Source organism: Myxine glutinosa, chromosome 2 (assembly GCF_964187855.1).
Source record: "Myxine glutinosa chromosome 2, kmMyxGlut1.1, whole genome shotgun sequence".
Lineage (NCBI taxonomy): Eukaryota > Metazoa > Chordata > Myxini > Myxiniformes > Myxinidae > Myxine > Myxine glutinosa.
In genome coordinates, this window is record NC_136262.1 from 52,915,717 (window position 1) to 52,937,042 (window position 21,326).

General features: G+C 45.2%; 1 protein-coding gene across 17 annotated transcripts in view; it reads right to left on the minus strand.

Moving 5' to 3' along the window:
* Positions 1-5,509: 5,509 nt before the first annotated feature.
* Positions 5,510-21,326, minus strand: part of RNASEH1 (ribonuclease H1) — a 68,082-nt gene continuing 52,265 nt past the window's right edge. For all 17 annotated transcript variants that reach the window (XM_078773296.1, XM_078773290.1, XM_078773300.1 and 14 more), the window contains one exon: positions 5,510-6,476. In XM_078773296.1, coding sequence (XP_078629422.1) covers positions 6,393-6,476 — 84 coding nt within the window. In that variant the 3' untranslated portion in view covers positions 5,510-6,392. The remainder of the gene's footprint in view (positions 6,477-21,326) is intronic.

The window sequence follows — 21,326 nt, forward strand, 5'->3', positions numbered from 1 at the left end:
GCGCGAGGTCGGTGCGGAACCTCGACGGCTGAACGAGCCGAACCGGCCGCTCCTGCCAGCTGGACGGACCTTCTCCTGCCATCATCCCCGTGTGAGTCTGTCTTTGTTTGTTCTGTCCTGGGTATAAGTAAGACTGTATAGATAAGGCTGCCCTGTGTCTTTTTACATCCATCTATCTTTGTACAGCTTTGATCTTTCTTTTCCTCTGGTGTTTGTTATAATAAATGTGTGTTCCTTCTCCAAGCTTTGGTTTCGTCTTCATCCAGTTGCTTTAGTCTTTTCTTTCCATTGGTCTACGTGGCACGATTAAAACCGCTATAATCGGGTTAGTCATTGTTAACGGCCTGGGTCGTGACTCGCTTCGCTCGGCGTGTCCATTACCGTCGCGACTCGGACGGGGCTGTCTCCTCGCTGGTTGGGAGGTCAAGGTAAGCAGGTATTCGGGGGGTCTTTCTTTTGGGTCTCTGGCCCGATTACCCTGGTCGTGGCTGACCACCAGTGACGTCACAGACCCCCAGTATCGGCGACGGCCAGTATAACGGACAAGGGGTGAACCCCCCTTGGCAAGGGGAGCGCCGTCGTCCCAGATCCGTAACAATTGGTATTCTTTTTGTGGAATATTTGTCATTCTTTGATGTAGCTTTTTAGTTCAGCAAATGCACGTGCTTCATTCATTTTTTCATCATCATTATCCAGCGTTTGAGATGCCCTCATGTGAGAACGGTACCGGCTTATAGGCGCCTTTATCTAAGGACTTCATGGGACACTTTAACGGTTCATCCTTGTCTTTCTGACAAATGATGCAGCGGCCCCAGTTGAAATCCATGGTGATACGTCGAAGCTGTAAGCACAAAATTGAAATGGATGGATTCAACATCAAAGGGCATCAACATCAAACATCAAATGATTCAACATCATCATCATGATTCAACATCAAAAAAATTCAGATGTCTGTATTTTATGCTACGTTGAAATTTTACCTGACACAAGCAGAAAGATAACTTGGAGAATGAATGTTGCAACAAAGTGTCGCTGATTCTGTGTGGGCAACAAACAACAGACCTAATCCAAGTGCACCCATCAACAACACAACAACAACATGCATTTTAAGGCCATTTTCCCTGCTAGAGCGGGGGTTAGCCTTGCGGTCCCCATGACAATCTTCTCCATTTTGCCCTATTTTCTGCATCTCTCCTTGTTAACCCCCTTGCCCGCAAATCTTCTTCCACCATCTTTAGCCAAGTCTTTCTCGGTCTTCCCCGTCCTCTACTTCCTTCTACATCAATTTCCATCACTCTTCTCAACCAGTCACTTTCATCCTTCCTCAACACATGACCAAACCATCTCAGCCTGTTCCTCTTCACAGCATCAATCACAGGCAATATTCCCATCATCTTTCGCAATTCATCATTTGTCTTCCTCTCTCTCAACGATACTCCGCACATCCATCGAACCATTCGCATTTCCACCCTTTCCAGCCTTCGTTGCTGCTCTACGTTCATTACCCATGTCTCGCTCCCATAAATCATAACACTTCTCACACATGCAGCATACACCTTTCCCTTCAGCTTCAGCGACACTCTCCTCCTCATCAGCACGCCACTCAGTTCCCGAAACTTCTTCCATGCACATCTCACTCGAGCAACCGTTGCCGAGTCTGATCCACCTTCTCCATTCAGCATGTCTCCGAGGTAGCAAAATGTTTTCACACCTTCCAGCTTCACGCCGTCTCCAAGATCCAACTCAACATTTCCTCCATCTGCAGCTCCCTCTGGGCACACCTTACATTTGAATGTAGCTGCCACACTGGTAAATGACCCTCTCAGACCACTACATTTTTGATGAACCCACTCAGCGCACATTGTACATTGAATGGAGTTCACTCCGACACCCTTCCTGCACACAGCACACGGCCACTTCCCAGTTCTTTCCACCTCACCACATGCTTTACCACTTGCCATCACCTTCGTCTTTCCGATATTCACCTTCAGACCTTTTGTCTCCATACATTCCTTCCACTTGTTCATCTTTTCCTTCAGTCCATCCATACTTTCCGCAATCAACACCAGATCATCTGCATACAACAACTCCCACGGTAAACCCTCCTTTACGTTCTGATCCAGCACCTCCATTACAGCTACAAATAGTAGTGGACTTAGTACCGACCCCTGATGCACTCCCACCTTCACCTCAAACTCACCACTGTTCCCGTCCTTCGTCCTTACAGCTGTGCGCGCTCTTTTGTACATTGCCATCACTACTCTGATCAACCATTCCTCCACTCCTAACTTCCTCAATGCCCATGTCAATACTTTGCGTGGAACCCTATCGAATGCTTTCTCCAGATCAACAAACCCAAAAAACAACTTCTTCCTCTTCTCCATGTACTTCTCCTGCAACTGCCTCACAATGAAAAGCGCATCTGTCGTTCCTCTTCCTGGCATAAATCCAAACTGCATTTCGTCGATCTTCACTTTCTTCCTTATCCTCCTCTCCAACACCCTTTCCAATACCTTCATTCCATGCTCCAATAACTTTATCGCTCGGTACGAGCCACACTCCAGAGGGTCACCTTTCCCCGTGTATAGAGGGACGAGGGTACTCAGTTCCCAATCCACTGGAATGCGGCCTTCTTTCACCACCAGATTACAGATCGCTGTCATTCTCTTCACACCCCAACTTCCTGCTGCCTTCAACATATCTCCCACAACTCCCGTCGGCCCTCCCGCTTTTCCACTCTTCATTGCTGTTATCGCTTCCTCAACTTCCTTCTCAGTTATCTTCTCTGCCGGTCCTAAAACTGGGTTACTCTCTATGTTGCCATCCCATTCATTCTCTGTATTCAACAGCATTTCCATATATCTTTTCCATCTTCCTTTAATTCCATCTGGGTCGACAACGATTTGTCCCACTTCATCCTTCAAGCAACTCACCCCCATCACGTCACACCTCTCTTTCGCTATGTGCTTTGCAATCCTGAATACTGCTTTCTGACCCTCTTCTGAATCCAAGCGTTCTCCGAACATTTTCCTACATGCCTCCTGCGCCTTTGCTACCTCTTTCTTTGCAGCCTTCCTGGCTGCCTTATAACTTTCATGCTCTGCTGTTTCTGCTCCCGTACCCTTCGCCTTCTGCCACTCCTTGAACTTCTTCCTCTTCTCGTCAATCCTCTTTCCAACTTCATCATCCCACCACCATGTTTCCGAGTGCCTCGGTGGTCCTTTTGTCCATCCACATACCTCACCAACGGCTCCCAACAGACTAGCTTTCATTGACATCCAACCACTTTCAAGCTCAACCACATCATCCTCTACCCTACTCAGCCTCTCTTTTAATGCCTCCCTTACTGTCACCTCTTTCAACCTCCACACCTTCATTCTTGGTTGGTACTTCACCCGCCGAGCTCTCCTCGCACCTTTCATTTTTATGTCGCAGACAACCAAGTGGTGCTGTGAAACAGCCTCCTCCCCCGGGATCACCTTTGTGTCCCGGAGGTGCCCCCTATCTCGCGCCTCCGCACCATCAGGTAGTCAACGGTTGTCGTCGACCCACCTGACGTGTATGTAACAAGCTTATTATCCTCTTTCTGGAACTGAGTATTACAAATCAACAAATCAGCTCCATCAGCAAACTCCAAAATCCTTTCACCTTCTCCATTTCTCACACCATATCCGTAACCCCCATGAACTCCCTCAAAACCATCCATACTCCTTCCCACATGTCCATTCAGGTCTCCTCCCACCACAACAACCTCTTCATCTTTCACGTTTTCCATCAGCTTCTCTATCGCACACCAGAACTTGTCCTTCTCTTCATTGCTTCGACCAACCTGCGGAGCATATCCCGAGATGACGTTCACCAAGAGCTTTCCAATCATCATTTTCACCATCATCAACCTATCACTCACTCTAGTCACACTCACCACACTGTCTACAAACTCCTCAGAAAACAGGACACCAACACCATTCACGCCCTCCGGGCACCCTTGCCACACAAACTTGTATTTCTGTCCCTGCCTACCCTTCACCATTCTCACACCACTTCCCTTCCATCTCATCTCTTGCACACAACATATGTCCACTCTTCTTCTGACCAATACTTCCACCACTTCTCCTGATCTCCCTGTCATTGTCCCTACATTCCATGTCCCAAACCTCAGAAACCGATCTCCACTTCGGGCTGCACCCTGCCAATATGTAGTTGTAATTGTCATGGTTCTCTTTTTGAGGCAATGTTTTTTATGGCCGGATGCCCTTCCTGACGCCAACCCTCTTAGTCGTCTCTTACGACATGCAGGGATACGGTGTACCTATTCTGACCAGGGTACACACTGGGAAACGTTTAAAACATGGAAATTCTGGGGGGGGGGGGGGGGTGGGGGAGGGGGGGGGGGGGGGCGTCGTTAGCATCACGGCTGCAGTTTAAACATATTCCAACAATATCCAAACAGAACCATGAAAACCATGAAAAACAATCTGGGAAAAGTCTCCAAGCGAGAACGTGGATTTGAGAAGGAAGGAGCAGAGGCGGGAGAGAAACGAGATACAGGGGGCGGGGCACAAGCCGAGACGAGGAGGAGAGCGAACAAACGTGTCCGGGAGGGGAGAAAGAATCAATATAGAATTCTTTGTCTAGGGAGGTGAGGTGAGGGGGAGAAAATAAAATAAAAGAAACAAGCAATGCAGCGGAGGAAATAACCCAAACCGACAAAACACTGACGGGGGAGGGAAGCCCCAAGTTACCAGGCCGCGCACGAGGTACGACTCAGAAAACGATTAACTACACACAAGTTTGTACGAATTACAAACCAATACCAAGCAGAAACACACAATAACACGTACACAGCAAAATAACCAGTGGAAATTTGACAAAGACAAGAATGGGAAAACACAAACTTCGATGCCGTGGAGAGCTCGAAGTACGCTTCACTCGCCCGAGGAACAACACGAGGAACACCAAGTGCACCCATCATAAAACGAAAACAACAACACATGTTAACTCAGAAATAAATCTTTAATAGCTGCGAACAAAGCCCATATTTTTGACATTGAGAAGTGGGGAGGGGGGGGGGAGGGGCTCCCCCGGCCCCTCACCTGACCTTTAGCCCCTGTTACAAGGGCCATCACATTCTAAAATGAAATGTTGTGCATAACTTAGGTTATGAACCCAAAATGGTGTTAATAGACAATGTGAGAAAGGCATAAAACCCGTATTACAGCTACATGGGAGGGGGTTAGTGCCCCTGGCCCCCCTGACCCGGATCCATGACCCCGTTCAGGTGGCACCCCTTCTAAAATCAAAAGTTAGGTCGCAAGGAAGCTCTGTACCAAAAATGACGCTTTTATCCACCCTGTAACGATTAATCGACAAAATTGACGCTACGCCACCCTACTATTAAGCCAACACCAGGCCTGGTTGCGGAGGTAAAAATATTGTTCCCTGTCCACCCATGCAGCACAGGCGCCCTCTACTGCAAGCAACGAGAACAACCAGTGAATGAAACAAAACATTTGCCAATTTTTTTTTACACTTTACTTCCTGGAAACACCAAAACAAAAATAACTTCACCAACTTTCCAGAACATTTTAGTTCAAAAAAAAAGTTTCCTTTAATTATAAGCAATTACAGAATATAGTTCTCACAGCAAATTGGGAAGAGAATTACAGAGGCTTCTGGCCCTGATGAAACCAAAACTGCTACATTTGCAATCCCGAGTAAATAAAAACAATAAACGAATGGTTCAACAGTTTGGATAGCAGGATAAAAACAGATCGTTCATTTCACAAAATTGACACTCAAGGGTTACATAAACTCCAGCACTTTCCAACACGGGATTCAAATAAAATAAAATCGCAAAGTTTAATAATCAAAGATCCAACTAAATTGGTGAAAAACCAATGTACACACTCAACAGAACACCATATAAAAAGGTTGATGGTAAATAGATAAATTATTCCACAAATAACATGGTTACAGTTGTTAATGATCAGACTCCAGTAAACTAGCACATGGATTTGAGGATGTCCATTGAAGATCCCAGGAAACTGACGCATGGATTTGAGAATGCAATGCACATGACACAATAACATGAAAGAGTAAGGCTGTAAACCAGTTCAAATCCAGAATTCACAAAATGGCCTTCCAAACATTTTGTTTTAAACACAAGCTGTTGAAAGTCTGTGCTTTCATTACATCCACCAACAGGTTTAGTAAGACCTTCCAAAAAAAAATAAAAAAATACTCGATACACAGCTGACCTTGCTGTGGGAAATACAATCGCCAAACTCCTCGGATGCAATATTCTGTGGTTCAAGCTCCAGGCTGTCCCTGATTAATGTGAATAACATTAAATGACACAACGCATCAAGAAGGTAACAATGGCAAATGCCTAGCTATAAGCGCTTTGATGAACCAGCCTTTGCCAGTTTGTCAGCCGCATCATTTCCAGGATAATTCGAATGTCCAGGGACATGAATCTGAAGCACAAAGTAAAGACAAAACAGGATGTACATGGCCCTTCCAGGATGTATTCCTGCAATCCTGCATTTCAATTGACCCAATAACATGGTGCTACATACAAGATTACGAGCTAAGTTGTATGGTGACAATATGTAATTCATAGTTTGCACGTTAAGGAACGAGAAACTCCAGCATTCCACACTTCAAAATTGCCACAATAATAACATAGCTGCAGCATGAGCACAAATTAAGAGACTTTGCGGTTCAATTATTCCAAGAGCCTATGGCCCAGTTGCATAAACCATCCTTAAGGACAGATTTGAGGATATATTTTAGTATTTCCTTGACTTTTCCCTTAAGGACATCCTTAAGATGAGGATGGTTCCTTAAAGTTAGATCAGATTAGAGATAGGAATAGCTGTCCCGATTCACAATGGCGCCTAAGCGATCCACAAACTGGCTTAGTGAATAGACACAGAAGCACTAATGGATGCTTTTGTGAAGCACAAAAGCATCCCAAAGGGGGAGAGGTTCATCAATTTTCATCGGAATGGCCTGAAATTTTAAGAATTTGCATATTGGGTCACATAATTAATTCACCAATCAAAAGCTAGAACCTGCTTATATATTTTAGATCATAAGCTCAAAGGTCAAGGCTGCATAAAATAGTTAATTTTCATTTTGTATGTTTTTCTCACTGTTTTCATCATGTTTAGCTTATGGAAGAAGACATCTGAATACAAACGAGCTTTGCATTTTCAGATGCTTTATCGTTTTATTTTCAATATTTTAATTATGTGCATTAAATATTTGGAAACTTCCCAAGAAGGTGAAAGCGTGAAATTATAAAAGTAAAATATGGATGTGAAACAACAAGCAAAATATTTGGATGTTATAAAAGATCGACAAAGCAATCCAAATCACTCAACCACCACGAAGAGCTTGTTTTGCAATATACAATCATTTTTCAATTGTGGAAGTATTGTTCTATCAGCCTCTGGTGGCGCGTTGCGACGTTTTGGTCCATCACTTCTCGGTAATCCTTGACTGGTACTTGTAGCTCATTTTCTCCTGGGAAGTCTGGGAGCCCATGTCTCCGAGCAATGTTTTGTAGGACCACAGCTGCTATATCGACACCACATGACCTCTGCGGCAATAAACATAAACTGTCGTGGAGGCAGTTGAACCTTTTTTGTTGCTCCAAAATGTCCACTCCATGATCATCCTGGTTCGAGTCATCCTCTATTGTACTGCTCTTCTGCTCAATCATTGGGATGAGCGAGTCAACCATGGTTGACATGGATAGCCACTATCACTGAGAATCAGTCCATTATGCTGCAACTGTTTAAATTGGCAGTGTGGTGCAGACTCGTGCCAGATCTGAGAATCATGCACCGCTCCAGGGTGTTTGGCAACCATGTTGATAATCATGATCTCATGGTCACATATGCACTGCACATTGATGGAGTGAAATCCTTTGTAATTGATGTATCCGACCTCGTGTTCATGCAGTGCATGTATATGTATGTGCGTGCAGTCAATGACACCAATCACAGCCAGGAATTCGTGCATGGTGAAGAAACCGCACTTCACTTGGTGGGAACGTTCCTCGTCCAGGAAGCTGACAAACTCCCTAACGTGGCGAACAAGGATTCCCTTCGTCATGTGGATGATGTGGCAAACTGTCGATTTGTGGACATTGATGGTATCTGCAATAGGCTTCCGGTTCCTCGGGCGAGTGAAGCATACTTCGAGCTCTCCACGGCATCAAAGTTTAAGTATTTTCCCATTCTTGTCTTTGTCAAATTTCCACTGGTTATTTTACTGTGTACGTGTTATTGTGTGTTTCTAGTTAGTATTGGTTTGTAATTCGTACAAACTTGTGTGTAATTAATCGTTTTCTGGGTCGTACCTCGTGCGCGGCCTGGTAACTTGAGGCTTCCCTCCCCCCGTCGGTGTTTTGTCAATTTAAGTTCTTTCCTTCGCTGTATTACTTGTTTCCTTTATTTTATTTTCTCCCCCTCACCTCACCTCCCTAGACAAAACTTTCTATATTGATTCTTTCTCTCCTCCTGGACACGTGCTTGTTCGCTCTCCTCCTCGTCTCGACTTGTGCCCCGCCCCCTGTATCTCGTTTTTCTCCCGCCTCTGCTCCTTTCTCAAATCCACGTTCTCGCTTGAAGACTTTTCCCAGATTGTTTTTCATGGTTTTCATGGTTCTGTTTGGATATTGTTGGAATATGTTTAAACCGCAGCCGTGATGCTGACGCCGCCCCCCCCCCCTCCCCCAGAATTTCCATGTTTTAAACGTTTCCCAGTGTGTACCCTGTTCAGAATAGGTACACCGTATCCCTGCGTGTCGTAAGAGACGTCTAAGAGGGTTGGTGTCAGGAAGAGCATCCGGCCATAAAAACATTGCCTCAAAAAAGAGAACCATGACAATTACAACTACATATGGGCAGGGTGCAGCCCGAAGTGGAGATCGGTTTCTGAGGTTTGGGACATGGAATGTAGGGACAATGACAGGGAGATCAGGAGAAGTGGTGGAAGTATTGGTCAGAAGAAGAGTGGACATATGTTGTGTGCAAGAGACGAGATGGAAGGGAAGTGGTGTGAGAATGGTGAAGGGTACGCAGGGACAGAAATACAAGTTTGTGTGGCAAGGGTGCCCGGAGGGCGTGAATGGTGTTGGTGTCCTGTTTTCTGAGGAGTTTGTAGACAGTGTGGTGAGTGTGACTAGAGTGAGTGACAGGTTGATGATGGTGAAAATGATGATTGGAAAGCTCTTGGTGAACGTCATCTCGGGATATGCTCCGCAGGTTGGTCGAAGCGATGAAGAGAAGGACAAGTTCTGGTGTGTGATAGAGAAGCTGGTGGAAAACGTGAAAGATGAGGAAGTTGTTGTGGTGGGAGAAGACCTGAATGGACATGTGGGAAGGAGTATTGATGGTTTTGAGGGAGTTCATGGGGGCTACGGATATGGTGTGAGAAATGGAGAAGGTGAAAGGATTTTGGAGTTTGCTGATGGAGCTGATTTGTTGATTTGTAATACTCAGTTCCAGAAAGAGGATAATAAGCTTGTTACATACACGTCAGGTGGGTCGACGACAACCGTTGACTACCTGATGGTGCGTAGGCGAGATAGGGGGCACCTCCGGGACACAAAGGTGATCCCGGGGGAGGAGGCTGTTTCACAGCACCACTTGGTTGTCTGCGACATAAGGGTGAAAGGTGCGAGGAGAGCTCAGCGGGTGAAGTACCAACCGAGAATGAAGGTGTGGAGGTTGAAAGAGGTGACAGCAAGGGAGGCATTAAAAGAGAGGCTGAGTAGGGTAGAGGATGATGTGGTTGAGCTTGAAAGTGGTTGGATGTCAATGAAAGCTAGTCTGTTGGGAGCCGTTGGTGAGGTATGTGGATGGACAAAAGGACCACCGAGGCACTCGGAAACATGGTGGTGGGATGATGAAGTTGGAAAGAGCATTGACGAGACGAGGAAGAAGTTCAAGGGGTGGCAGAAGGCGAAGGGTACGGGAGCAGAAACAGCAGAGCATGAAAGTTATAAGGCAGCCAGGAAGGCTGCAAAGAAAGAGGTAGCAAAGGCGCAGGAGGCATGTAGGAAAATGTTTGGAGAACGCTTGGATTCGGAAGAGGGTCAGAAAGCAGTATTCAGGATTGCAAAGCACATAGCGAAAGAGAGGTGTGATGTGATGGGGGTGAGTTGCTTGAAGGATGAAGTGGGACAAATCGTTGTCGACCCAGATGGAATTAAAGGAAGATGGAAAAGATATATGGAAATGCTGTTGAATACAGAGAATGAACGGGATGGCAACATAGAGAGTAATCCAGTTTTAGGACCGGCAGAGAAGATAACTGAGAAGGAAGTTGAGGAAGCGATAAAAGCAATGAAGAGTGGAAAAGCGGGAGGGCCGACGGGAGTTGTGGGAGATATGTTGAAGGCAGCAGGAAGTTGGGGGTGTGAAGAGAATGACAGAGATCTGTAATCTCATGGTGAAAGAAGGCCGCATTCCAGTGGATTGGGAACCGAGTACCCTCGTCCCTCTATACAAGGGGAAAGGTGACCCTCTGGAGTGTGGCTCGTACCGAGCGATAAAGTTATTGGAGCATGGAATGAAGGTATTGGAAAGGGTGTTGGAGAGGAGGATAAGGAAGAAAGTGAAGATCGACGAAATGCAGTTTGGATTTATGCCAGGAAGAGGAACGACAGATGCGCTTTTCATTGTGAGGCAGTTGCAGGAGAAGTACATGGAGAAGAGGCAGAAGTTGTTTTTTGGGTTTGTTGATCTGGAGAAAGCATTCGATAGGGTTCCACGCAACGTATTGACATGGGCATTGAGGAAGTTAGGAGTGGAGGAATGGTTGATCAGAGTAGCTGTAATGTACAAATTACAAATGTACAAAAATGGCAATGTACAAAAGAGCGCGCACAACTGTAAGGACGAAGGACGGGAACAGTGGTGAGATTGAGGTGAAGGTGGGAGTGCATCAGGGGTCGGTACTAAGTCCACTACTATTTGTAGCTGTGATGGAGGTGCTGGCTCAGAACGTAAAGGAGGGTTTACCGTGGGAGTTGTTGTATGCAGATGATCTGGTGTTGATTGCGGAATGTATGGATGGACTGAAGGAAAAGATGAACAAGTGGAAGGAATGTATGGAGACAAAAGGTCTGAAGGTAAATATCGGAAAGATGAAGGTGATGGCAAGTGGTAAAGCATGTGGTGAGGTGGAAAGAACTGGGAAGTGGCCGTGTGCTGTGTGCAGGAAGGGTGTCGGAGTGAACTCCATTCAATGTACAATGTGCGATGAGTGGGTTCATCAAAAATGTAGTGGTCTGAGAGGGTCATTTACCAGTGTGGCAGCTACATTCAAATGTAAGGTGTGCACAGAGGGAGCTGCAGATGGAGGAAATGTTGAGTTGGATCTTGGAGACGGCATGAAGGTGGAAGGTGTGAAAACATTTTGCTACCTCGGAGACATGCTGAATGGAGAAGGTGGATCAGACTCGGCAACGGTTGCTCGAGTGAGATGTGCATGGAAGAAGTTTCGGGAACTGAGTGGCGTGCTGATGAGGAGGAGAGTGTCGCTGAAGCTAAAGGGAAAGGTGTATGCTGCATGTGTGAGAAGTGTTATGATTTATGGGAGCGAGACATGGGTAATGAACGTAGAGCAGCAACGAAGGCTGGAAAGGGTGGAAATGCGAATGGTTCGATGGATGTGCGGAGTATCGTTGAGAGAGAGGAAGACAAATGATGAATTGCGAAAAAGATGATGGGAATATTGCCTGTGATTGATGATGTGAAGAGGAACAGGTTGAGATGGTTTGGTCATGTGTTGAGGAAGGATGAAAGTGACTGGTTGAGAAGAGTGATGGAAATTAATGTAGAAGGAAGTAGAGGACGGGGAAGACCGAGAAAGACTTGGCTAAAGATGGTCGAAGAAGAAATGCGGGCAAGGGGGTTAACAAGGAGAGATGCAGAAAATAGGGCAAAATGGAGAAGATTGTCATGGGGACCGCAAGGCTAACCCCCGCTCTAGCAGGGAAAATGGCCTTAAAATGCATGTTGTTGTTGTTGTTGTTGATGGTATCTGCAATTGCGAATGCGAATGGTTCGACGGATGTGCGGAGTATCGTTGAGAGAGAGGAAGACAAATGATGAATTGCGAAAGATGATGGGAATAGAGCCTGTGATTGATGCTGTGAAGAGGAACAGGTTGAGATGGTTTGGTCATGTGTTGAGGAAGGATGAAAGTGACTGGTTGAGAAGAGTGATGGAAATGAATGTAGAAGGAAGTAGAGGATGGGGAAGACCGAGAAAGACTTGGCTAAAGATGGTGGAAGAAGAAATGCAGGCAAGGGGGTTAACAAGGAGAGATGCAGAAAATAGGGCAAAATGGAAGAGATTGTCATGGTGAAACCCCGTGGGCAACAACCCCTGAATTTATTTTACTGATGGATCAGCAAGGCTAACCCCCGCTCTAGTAGGGGAAATGGCCTTTAAAATGCATGTTGTTGTTGTTGTTGTTGTTGATGGTATCTGCAATTACTGCCTGGAAGCTTCCGCAAGGAACCTCAAAAAAAATACAAACTTGTAGCACATCCGGTTTGGCGAAATTCCTGAGTAGGATGGTTGAGATATTTGTGCAACAGGTCCATCAGCTCGTAAATCCCTCTCCTGTCGAACTTAAATGTTTGGTACAAGCATTCGTCATCATAGACATCAAGCCTGTCGAGGCAGTCTCTGAAAACACGTTTGTGACGTCCTGCGCAGTGAGAATTGGCATCTTTGTGCGATTTTCCATTTGGAAACTCAAACGTTCATGTTTAAGGATGAGGGGGGGGGGGGGCAGAGAGTGGAGCTCCCTTCACTTCAAGGAAGGATTTAAGGAAAAACTTAGGGAATATTCGCATATGCAACCATCCTCAACCTAAAGACGTCCAGAAGGGAAAAGTTAAAGAAATACTTAAACAATCCTAAAATCTTTCCTTAGGAATGGTTTACGCAACCGGGCCATTACGTCAACAATTTAGATCGATTTTACATTGTGAAACACGTTCTGAGCTGTCTAATTTCACAGTCACCATTCTTGGAAAGTTTCCAAACATTTACTGCACATATTACACATTCAAAATAAAAGAGTGAATGATAAATCAAATGAATTTTACACAAGAATCATTTTATTCCTCCTGCATCCGGAAGCACATGTTCCCCATGCAACATACACTACTAGTCAAAAGTTTCAGAACACCTCAATTTTTCTAGTTTTTATTGAAATTTAAGCATTTAAAGTCCAGTGAATAACCTGAAATGGTACAAAGGTAAGCAGTAAACTGCTCGAGGTTAAAAAAAAGTTTAGGTTAGCAAAAAGGGAAAATAATGTAAATTGCAGTTGTATTGTAAAAAAAAAAAAAAGGCCATCTTCAGGGAACAAGTAATGGGTTAACAAGTTACAGCTGTTCTGCAGCAATGTAAGTAAATTAAGCCTTGAAAGTTGATGCAAACAATTCCTACAGGTGTCCCAACCTCTGCTGTTTACTTGATTACAAATCTCGTAGGCGACTTACGACGACTCGCAGTTACGACCGTCGCAAAAATCTCAGTTGCTCCTTGTGCCTCGTGCTGACAACATCCCTTATGCTCCATCGCCTATAAGTGTGTGTGTGCCGTACTGCCATCATCATGTCTAGCAAGAGGAATAGTGCATCCACTGATGGATCGGAGAAAAAGAAGAGGAAGGAGATCGACCTGGAGTTAAAGATGAAAATAATCGTGCAGCTCGAGAACGGTAAAAGCGTGGCAGCCATCTCTCATCTTAGGCAGTTGGACAGAGAACCGTCAGCGTATGCTTTTCTACGCCAGGACCAGAGCACCCGTTCTTTGCATCATCTACACAGTCGAAAATTATTCGCATCATCTACATTCTACACAGTCGAAAGTGTAGATGATGTGAAGAATTTTCATGTCACACAGGTAAACCTGTGATTTATTTTCAAATGTGACACATCGTATTTTACTGTAAGCATACATCTCTATCAAGCTCAAATAGTGATGGTAGGGATAACTGGATTACTGATAGAACTTTGGTAAACGACATTGAGGGTAACGTTTCTCCAACATCAACAACCAATGGTTTAACCTCCATCGAGGAAGCATCTCCATCGTGAAACTCCTAAAGAAGGTGCTTTTCCCCCCATAATTGTTCTTCAACCTAACCTGTATGCTCACGGTTTACACAATATCTCGGCTTATTGATGAGTGAAGAGGAAAGCGATCCTGGTATGCACCTTCTAGTCAGGTTCACTATGTTTTTTCGTTCAAAATTTTGGTAGATTAGCAAAACTATACATTTTTGGAATATTCAGAGCATGAGGAATCCAAAAATTAATGTTTACATTTGCGTAGACACCTTTGCGAAAATGACACTCAGGACAGTGATGAAGATCTGTAAAAGCATATTCCTGAACGGTATAGACCTCGTAGATCCTGTGTATAGGACTTATAGTTCAATCTGATACTACCTATAACTTCCTATAACAACCTATAACTTCAAAGGACTTGCAATATCATGTATTATGTAATACAGTTATATCACAAATATAAAGACAATGGTTTTCAATTACCTTTGTTTGTTGCTTTTCTATAATCCTGAGCACTATTTTGAGGCCTTTATTGGATTCCTTCACCCAGAAAACATAGGATTAGCATATTTAATTAAGTCTCTAGGTTGACTAGAAGCCGAGATCGCGCAAAATATGTATTTTATGGCGGCCATTTTCAAAATCCAAAATGGCGGCCATGCAGGTATCTGTGCAAATGCCAACATTGATTTTCAGATTCTCCATGCTCTGAAGATTCCAAAAATGTACAGGTTTGCTAATCCCAAAATTTTGAAAGAAATTATATTTGTTAACATAGTGAACCTGACTGACTATCTTCATCACTGTCCTGAGTGTCATTTTTGCAAAGGTGTTTACGCAAATGTAAACATTAATTTTTGGATTCCTCATGCTCTGAATATTCCAAAAATGTATAGTTTTGCTAATCTACCAAAATTTTGAACGAAATTATATTTGTTAACATAGTGAACCTGACTATTCTCTGTCCTCTGCCTCACCACTGATGGATGACCAGCCATCTTGTTCAAAGGACTGATTTGTGTGTTTATGGTGTAGGGTACTTTATCACTTTTTTTTTTTTTTTGTATACAGGATCGAGGCTCGTGAAAGAGCTAACATTTATCACACAAAAAAATCAAACAGACACACAAAACATATAATAAGGGTCGCAGTAGACAAGATGGGGAGAGAAGGGGAAGCACCCAAACAAAACATTTGAGAGCAGGGACAGTGGGAGATCTGTGGGAGGGCTTGAGGGGAAGGGGGGAGGGGTGGGAGAAGTATAAAACACAAGGACACTGCAAGGACTTCCAAGAAGGAAGTTGGTATTTCAAAAAAGTGAATCTGGGGTGAAATTAGTGGGGGTAGAAAAGATCAAGGTTTTGGATGGGGGAAGATAAGAGAAGTATAAAAGAAGGTAAAAGACTTCTTATTGCAGTTCCACGTTATTTGTGTACCTCGTTATATACCTGTATTTTTGTAAGCTTTTTTTTGTACAGTAAAACACATTGTAATGTCATAAAGTCTTTTATTTCAACCCTTTTATTTATTTTACTTATTGTACAGTGTATGGATTGGATTGGATTATGGGATTTAGGCTGTATGACTTTTAACAAATGATGCTATTGTGGAACACGGACCATAGTCCATGATAATAATAAGTCCATGAGGGGTGTTTCGACTTACGACTACTTCGACTTACGACCTGCTTAATAAAAAATAATAACCACCTTTAGAGGCCATTTTTCCCCGCAAAGCGGGGGTTGGCCTTTTTCGGGAACCGTGGTTGTTGTGGTTTTTCGGTCCCCTTTTGAACAGTCTTTTGAACAGAACAAAAGACAAGACCTGCTTGTCGGAACATAACCCTGTCGTAACTCGAGGAGAGTCTGTATTGGAACAGACTGTTATTACACCCTATGAAGCATTATTTGGACAATATTGCACTGTAGAAAGTAGAATATTGCTATCATAATGGCCAGAAAAAGGCAATTAACAAAGGAAGACAGACAGACCATTATAACCCTTAAAAGTGTAGGTCTTTCCTTTAGAGAAATTGCAAAGAAAGCCAAGTTGTCAGTGAGTACAGTTTCCTACACCATCAAAAGGCACTTGGAAACTGGAGGAAACTTTGACAGGAAGAGGTCTGGCAGACCCAAAGACACAACAGAATCAGAAGACAAGTTTCTGAGAGCCAACAGCTTGCGTGATAGGTGGCTCACAGGACAACAGCTTCAAGCACAGCTTAGCACTGGTCGAAGTAAGCAAGTCTCCGTTTCAACTGTGAAGAGAAGACTTCGAGCTGCAGGTTTGACAGGTCGAGTGTCAGTAAGAAAGCCATTGCTAAGATGGCAAAATAAGAAAAAGAGGCTCGCCTGGGCCATGAACCACCGCCAGTGGACTACTGAAGACTGGAAGAAGGTCTTATGGACAAATGAATCAAAATTTGAAATCTTTGGTTCATCACGCAGGGTTTTTGTATGCCATCGAGTAGGCGAAAGGATGGTTCCTCAGTGTGTGACACCAACTGTCAAACATGGAGGAGGAAGCGTGATGGTCTGGGGCTCTTTTGCTGGAACCAGAGTCGGCGACTTGCACAGAGTGACTGACACCCTGAACCAAAAGCGCTACCACAGCATTTTGCAGTGCCATGCAATACCCTCTGGTGTACGCCTAGTTGGTCAGGGGTTCATCCTACAGCAAGATAATGACCCTAAACACACCTCCAGGCTATGTCAAAACTACCTTCGAGGAAAAGAACAAGACGGTAGGCTTCAAATCATGGAATGGCCAAGCACAGTTTCCAGACTTAAACCCCATCGAGCTGGTTTGGGATGACTGGACAGAAGGGTGAAAGCAAAGAAACCTACAAGTGCAACACATTTGTGGGAACTTCTGCAACAGTGTTGGGAAGAACTTCCTGAACAATATTTCATTTCCATTGTAGAAAGAATGTCACGAGTGTGTTCGGCGGTTATATCTGTAAACGGTGGCTACTTTGCCGAGTAAAAAAAAAAAACAACAACATACATTTTAAGGCCATTTTCCCTGATAGAGCGGGGGTTAGCCTTGCAGTCCCCATGACAATCTTCTCCATCTTGCCCTATTTTCTGCATCTCTCCTTGTTAACCCCCTTGCCCGCATTTCATCTTCCACCATCTTTAGCCAAGTCTTTCTCGGCCTTCCCCGTCCTCTACTTCCTTCTACATTCATTTCCATCACTCTTCTCAACCAGTCATTTTCAATTTTCATCCTTCCTCAACACATGACCAAACCATCTCAACCTGTTCCTCTTCACAGCATCAATCACAGGCTCTGTTCCCATCATCTTTCGCAATTCATCATTTGTCTTCCTCTCTCTCAACGATACTCCACACATCCATCGAACCATTCGCATTTCCACCCTTTCCAACCTTCGTTGCTGCTCTACGTTCATTACACATGTCTCGCTCCCATAAATCATAACACTTCTCACACATGCAGCATACACCTTTCCCTTCAGCTTAAACGGCACTCCCCTCCTCATCAGCACGCCACTCAGTTCCCGAAACTTCTTCCATGCACATCTCACTCAAGCAACCAGTGCCAAACCAATCCACCTTCTCCATTCAGCATGTCTCCGAGGTAGCAAAATGTTTTCACACCTTCCACCTTCACGCCGTCTCCAAGATCCAACTCAACATTTCCTCCATCTGCAGCTCCCTCTGTGCACACCTTACATTTGAATGTAGCTGCCACACTGGTTAATGACCCTCTCAGACCACTACATTTTCGATGAACCCACTCAGCGCACATTGTACATTGAATGGAGTTCACTCCGACACCCTTCCTGCACACAGCACAGGGCCACTTCCCAGTTCTTTCCACCTCACCACATGTTTACCACTTGCCATCACCTTCGTCTTTCCGATATTCACCTTCAGACCTTTTGTCTCCATACATTCCTTCCACTTGTTCATCTTTTCCTTCAGTCCATCCATACTTTCCGCAATCAACACCAGATCATCTGCATACAACAACTCCCACGGTAAACCCTCCTTTACGTTCCGAGCCAGCACCTCCATCACAGCTACAAATAGTAGTGGAGTTAGTACCGACCCCTGATGCACTCCCACCTTCACCTCAAACTCACCACTGTTCCCGTCCTTCGTCTTAACAGCTGTGCGCGCTCTTTTGTACATTGCCACCACTACTCTGATCAACCATTCCTCCACCCCTAACTTCCTCAATGCCCATGTCAATACTTTGTGTGGAACCCAATCGAATGCTTTCTCCAGATGAACAAACCCAAGAAACAACTTCTTCCTGTTCTCCATGTACTTTGCCTGCAACTGCCTCACAATAAAAAGCGCATCTGTCGTTCCTCTTCTTGGCATAAATCCAAACTGCATTTCGTTGATCTTCACTTTCTTCCTTATCCTCCTCTCCAACACCCTTTCCAATACCTTCATTCCATGCTCCAATAACTTTATCGCTCGGTACGAGCCACACTCCAGAGGGTCACCTTTCCCCTTGTATAGAGGGACGAGGGTACTCAGTTCCCAATCCACTGGAATGCGGCCTTCTTTCACCACCAGATTACAGATCTCTGTCATTCTCTTCACACTCCAACTTCCTGCTGCCTTCAGCATATCTCCCACAACTCCCGTCGGCCCTAACACTTTTCTACTCTTCATTGCTTTTATCGCTTCCTCAACTTCCTTCTCAGTTATCTTCTCTGCCGGTCCTAAAACTGGGTTACTCTCTATGTTGCCATCCCATTCATTCTCTGTATTCAACAGCATTTCCATATATCTTTTCCATCTTCCTTTAATTCCATCTGGGTCCACAACGATTTGTCCCACTTCATCCTTCAAGCAACTCACCCCCATCACATCACACCTCTCTTTCGCTATCTGCTTTGCAATCCTGAATACCGCTCTCTGACCCTCTTCCGAATCCAAGCATTCTCCGAACATTTTCCTACATGCCTCCTGCGCCCTTGCTACCTCTTTCTTTGCAGCCTTCTTGGCTGCCTTATAACTTTCATGCTCTGCTGTTTCTGCTCCCGTACCCTTCGCCTTCTGCCACTCCTTGAACTTCTTCCTCTTCTCGTAAATCCTCTTTCCAACTTCATCATCCCACCACCATGTTTCCGAGTGCCTCGGTGGTCCTTTTGTCCATCCACATACCTCACCAACGGCTCCCAACAGACGAGCTTTCATTGACATCCAACCACTTTCAAGCTCAACCACATCATCCTCTACCCTACTCAGCCTCTCTTTTAATGCCTCCCTTACTGTCACCTCTTTCAACCTCCACACCTTCATTCTCGGTTGGTACTTCACCCGCCGAGCTCTCCTCGCACCTTTCACCCTTATGTCGCAGACAACCAAGTGGTGCTGTGAAACAGCCTCCTCCCCCGGGATCACCTTTGTGTCCCGGAGGTGCCCCCTATCTCGCCTACGCACCATCAGGTAGTCAACGGTTGTCGTCGACCCACCTGACGTGTATGTAACAAGCTTATTATCCTCTTTCTGGAACTGAGTATTACAAATCAACAAATCAGCTCCGTCAGCAAACTCCAAAATCCTTTCACCTTCTCCATTTCTCACACCATATCCGTAACCCCCATGAACTCCCTCAAAACCATCCATACTCCTTCCCACATGTCCATTTAGGTTTCCTCCTACCACAACAACTTCCTCATCTTTCACGTTTTCCATCAGCTTCTCTATCGCACACCAGAACTTGTCCTTCTCTTCATCGCTCCGACCAACCTGCGGAACATATCCCGAGATGACGTTCACCAAGAGCTTTCCAATCATCATTTTCACCATCATCAACCTATCACTCACTCTAGTCACGCTCACCACACTGTCTACAAACTCCTCAGAAAACAGGACCCCCAACACCAATCACGCCTTCCAGGCACCCTTGCCACACAAACTTGTATTTCTGTCCCTGCTTACCCTTCACCATTCTCACACCACTTCCCTTCCATCTCGTCTCTTGCACACAACATATGTCCACTCTTCTTCTGACCAATACTTCCACCACTTCTCCTGATCTACCGGTCATTGTCCCTACATTCCATGTCCCAAACCTGAGAAACCGATCTCCACTTCGGGCTGCACCCTGCCAATATGTAGTTGTAATTGTCATGGTTCTCTTTTTGAGGCAATGTTTTTATGGCCGGATTCCCTTCCTGACGCCAACCCTCTTTGTCGTCTCTTACGACACGCAGGGATACGGTGTACCTATTCTAATCCAGGCTATACACTGGGAAACGTTTAAAACATGGAAATTCTGAGGGGGGGGGGCAGGGGGGGCATCACGGCTGCGGGGACCCCGTCGGCCCGGTCAGCACCACACCACGTCAGCCCGGTCAGCACCACACCACGGCGGCCCGGTCAGCACCACACCACGGCGGCCCGGTCAGCACCACACCACGTCGGCCCGGTCAGCACCACACCACGTCAGCCCGGTCAGCACCACACCACGTCAGCCCGGTCAGCACCACACCACGGCGGCCCGGTCAGCAACACACTATGTCGGCCCGGTCAGCACCACACCACGTCGGCCCGGTCAGCACCACACCACGTCGGCCCGGTCAGCACCACACCACGTCGGCCCGGTCGGCCCAGAGCCTGGCGCGAAGTCCAAGGACATCAGCACGTCCAGTGCCAGTCACAGTAGTCATCCGAAAACAGCTCCGGTTGGTGCGAACCACTTGGTCAATGGCGCGAACCAGGACTTGAACCAGAACTTGAAACTTGAACCAGAACTTGCCGAGTCAAAAATTTTAATTAAATTTTGTTAAACAAAATGATTCTATGATTTCTTTTTTATCTCCAATTGTTTATTTGTTCTATGCTTAATTTCAGAGTACATTGAGACATTAAACTGCGTAAATTTCAATAAAAACTGGAAAAATTGAGGTGTTCAAAAACTTTTGACCGGTAGTGTATAACAAGCGCCATTTAAAACCATAGCAATGACTCCTAAGGATTTCCTCAACTTTAAGGACATCCTTAGCTGAGGAATCACAGCATACCTTAAGAGGAATCTTTCCTTCATGTTCAGGGGGTTTCATGCAACCAGGCCTATATTCTTGTGTAGAAAAATAAATAAAGAGGAATCACCATCTCAGATCATCCATCCAAAAACCATGATTTATCTACCCCTTTTATCTCCCCAACCACCACCGCCCCCCCTCCCCCCAATCTAAGTTTCCAGTTTCTTTCCTTTGCTTCTG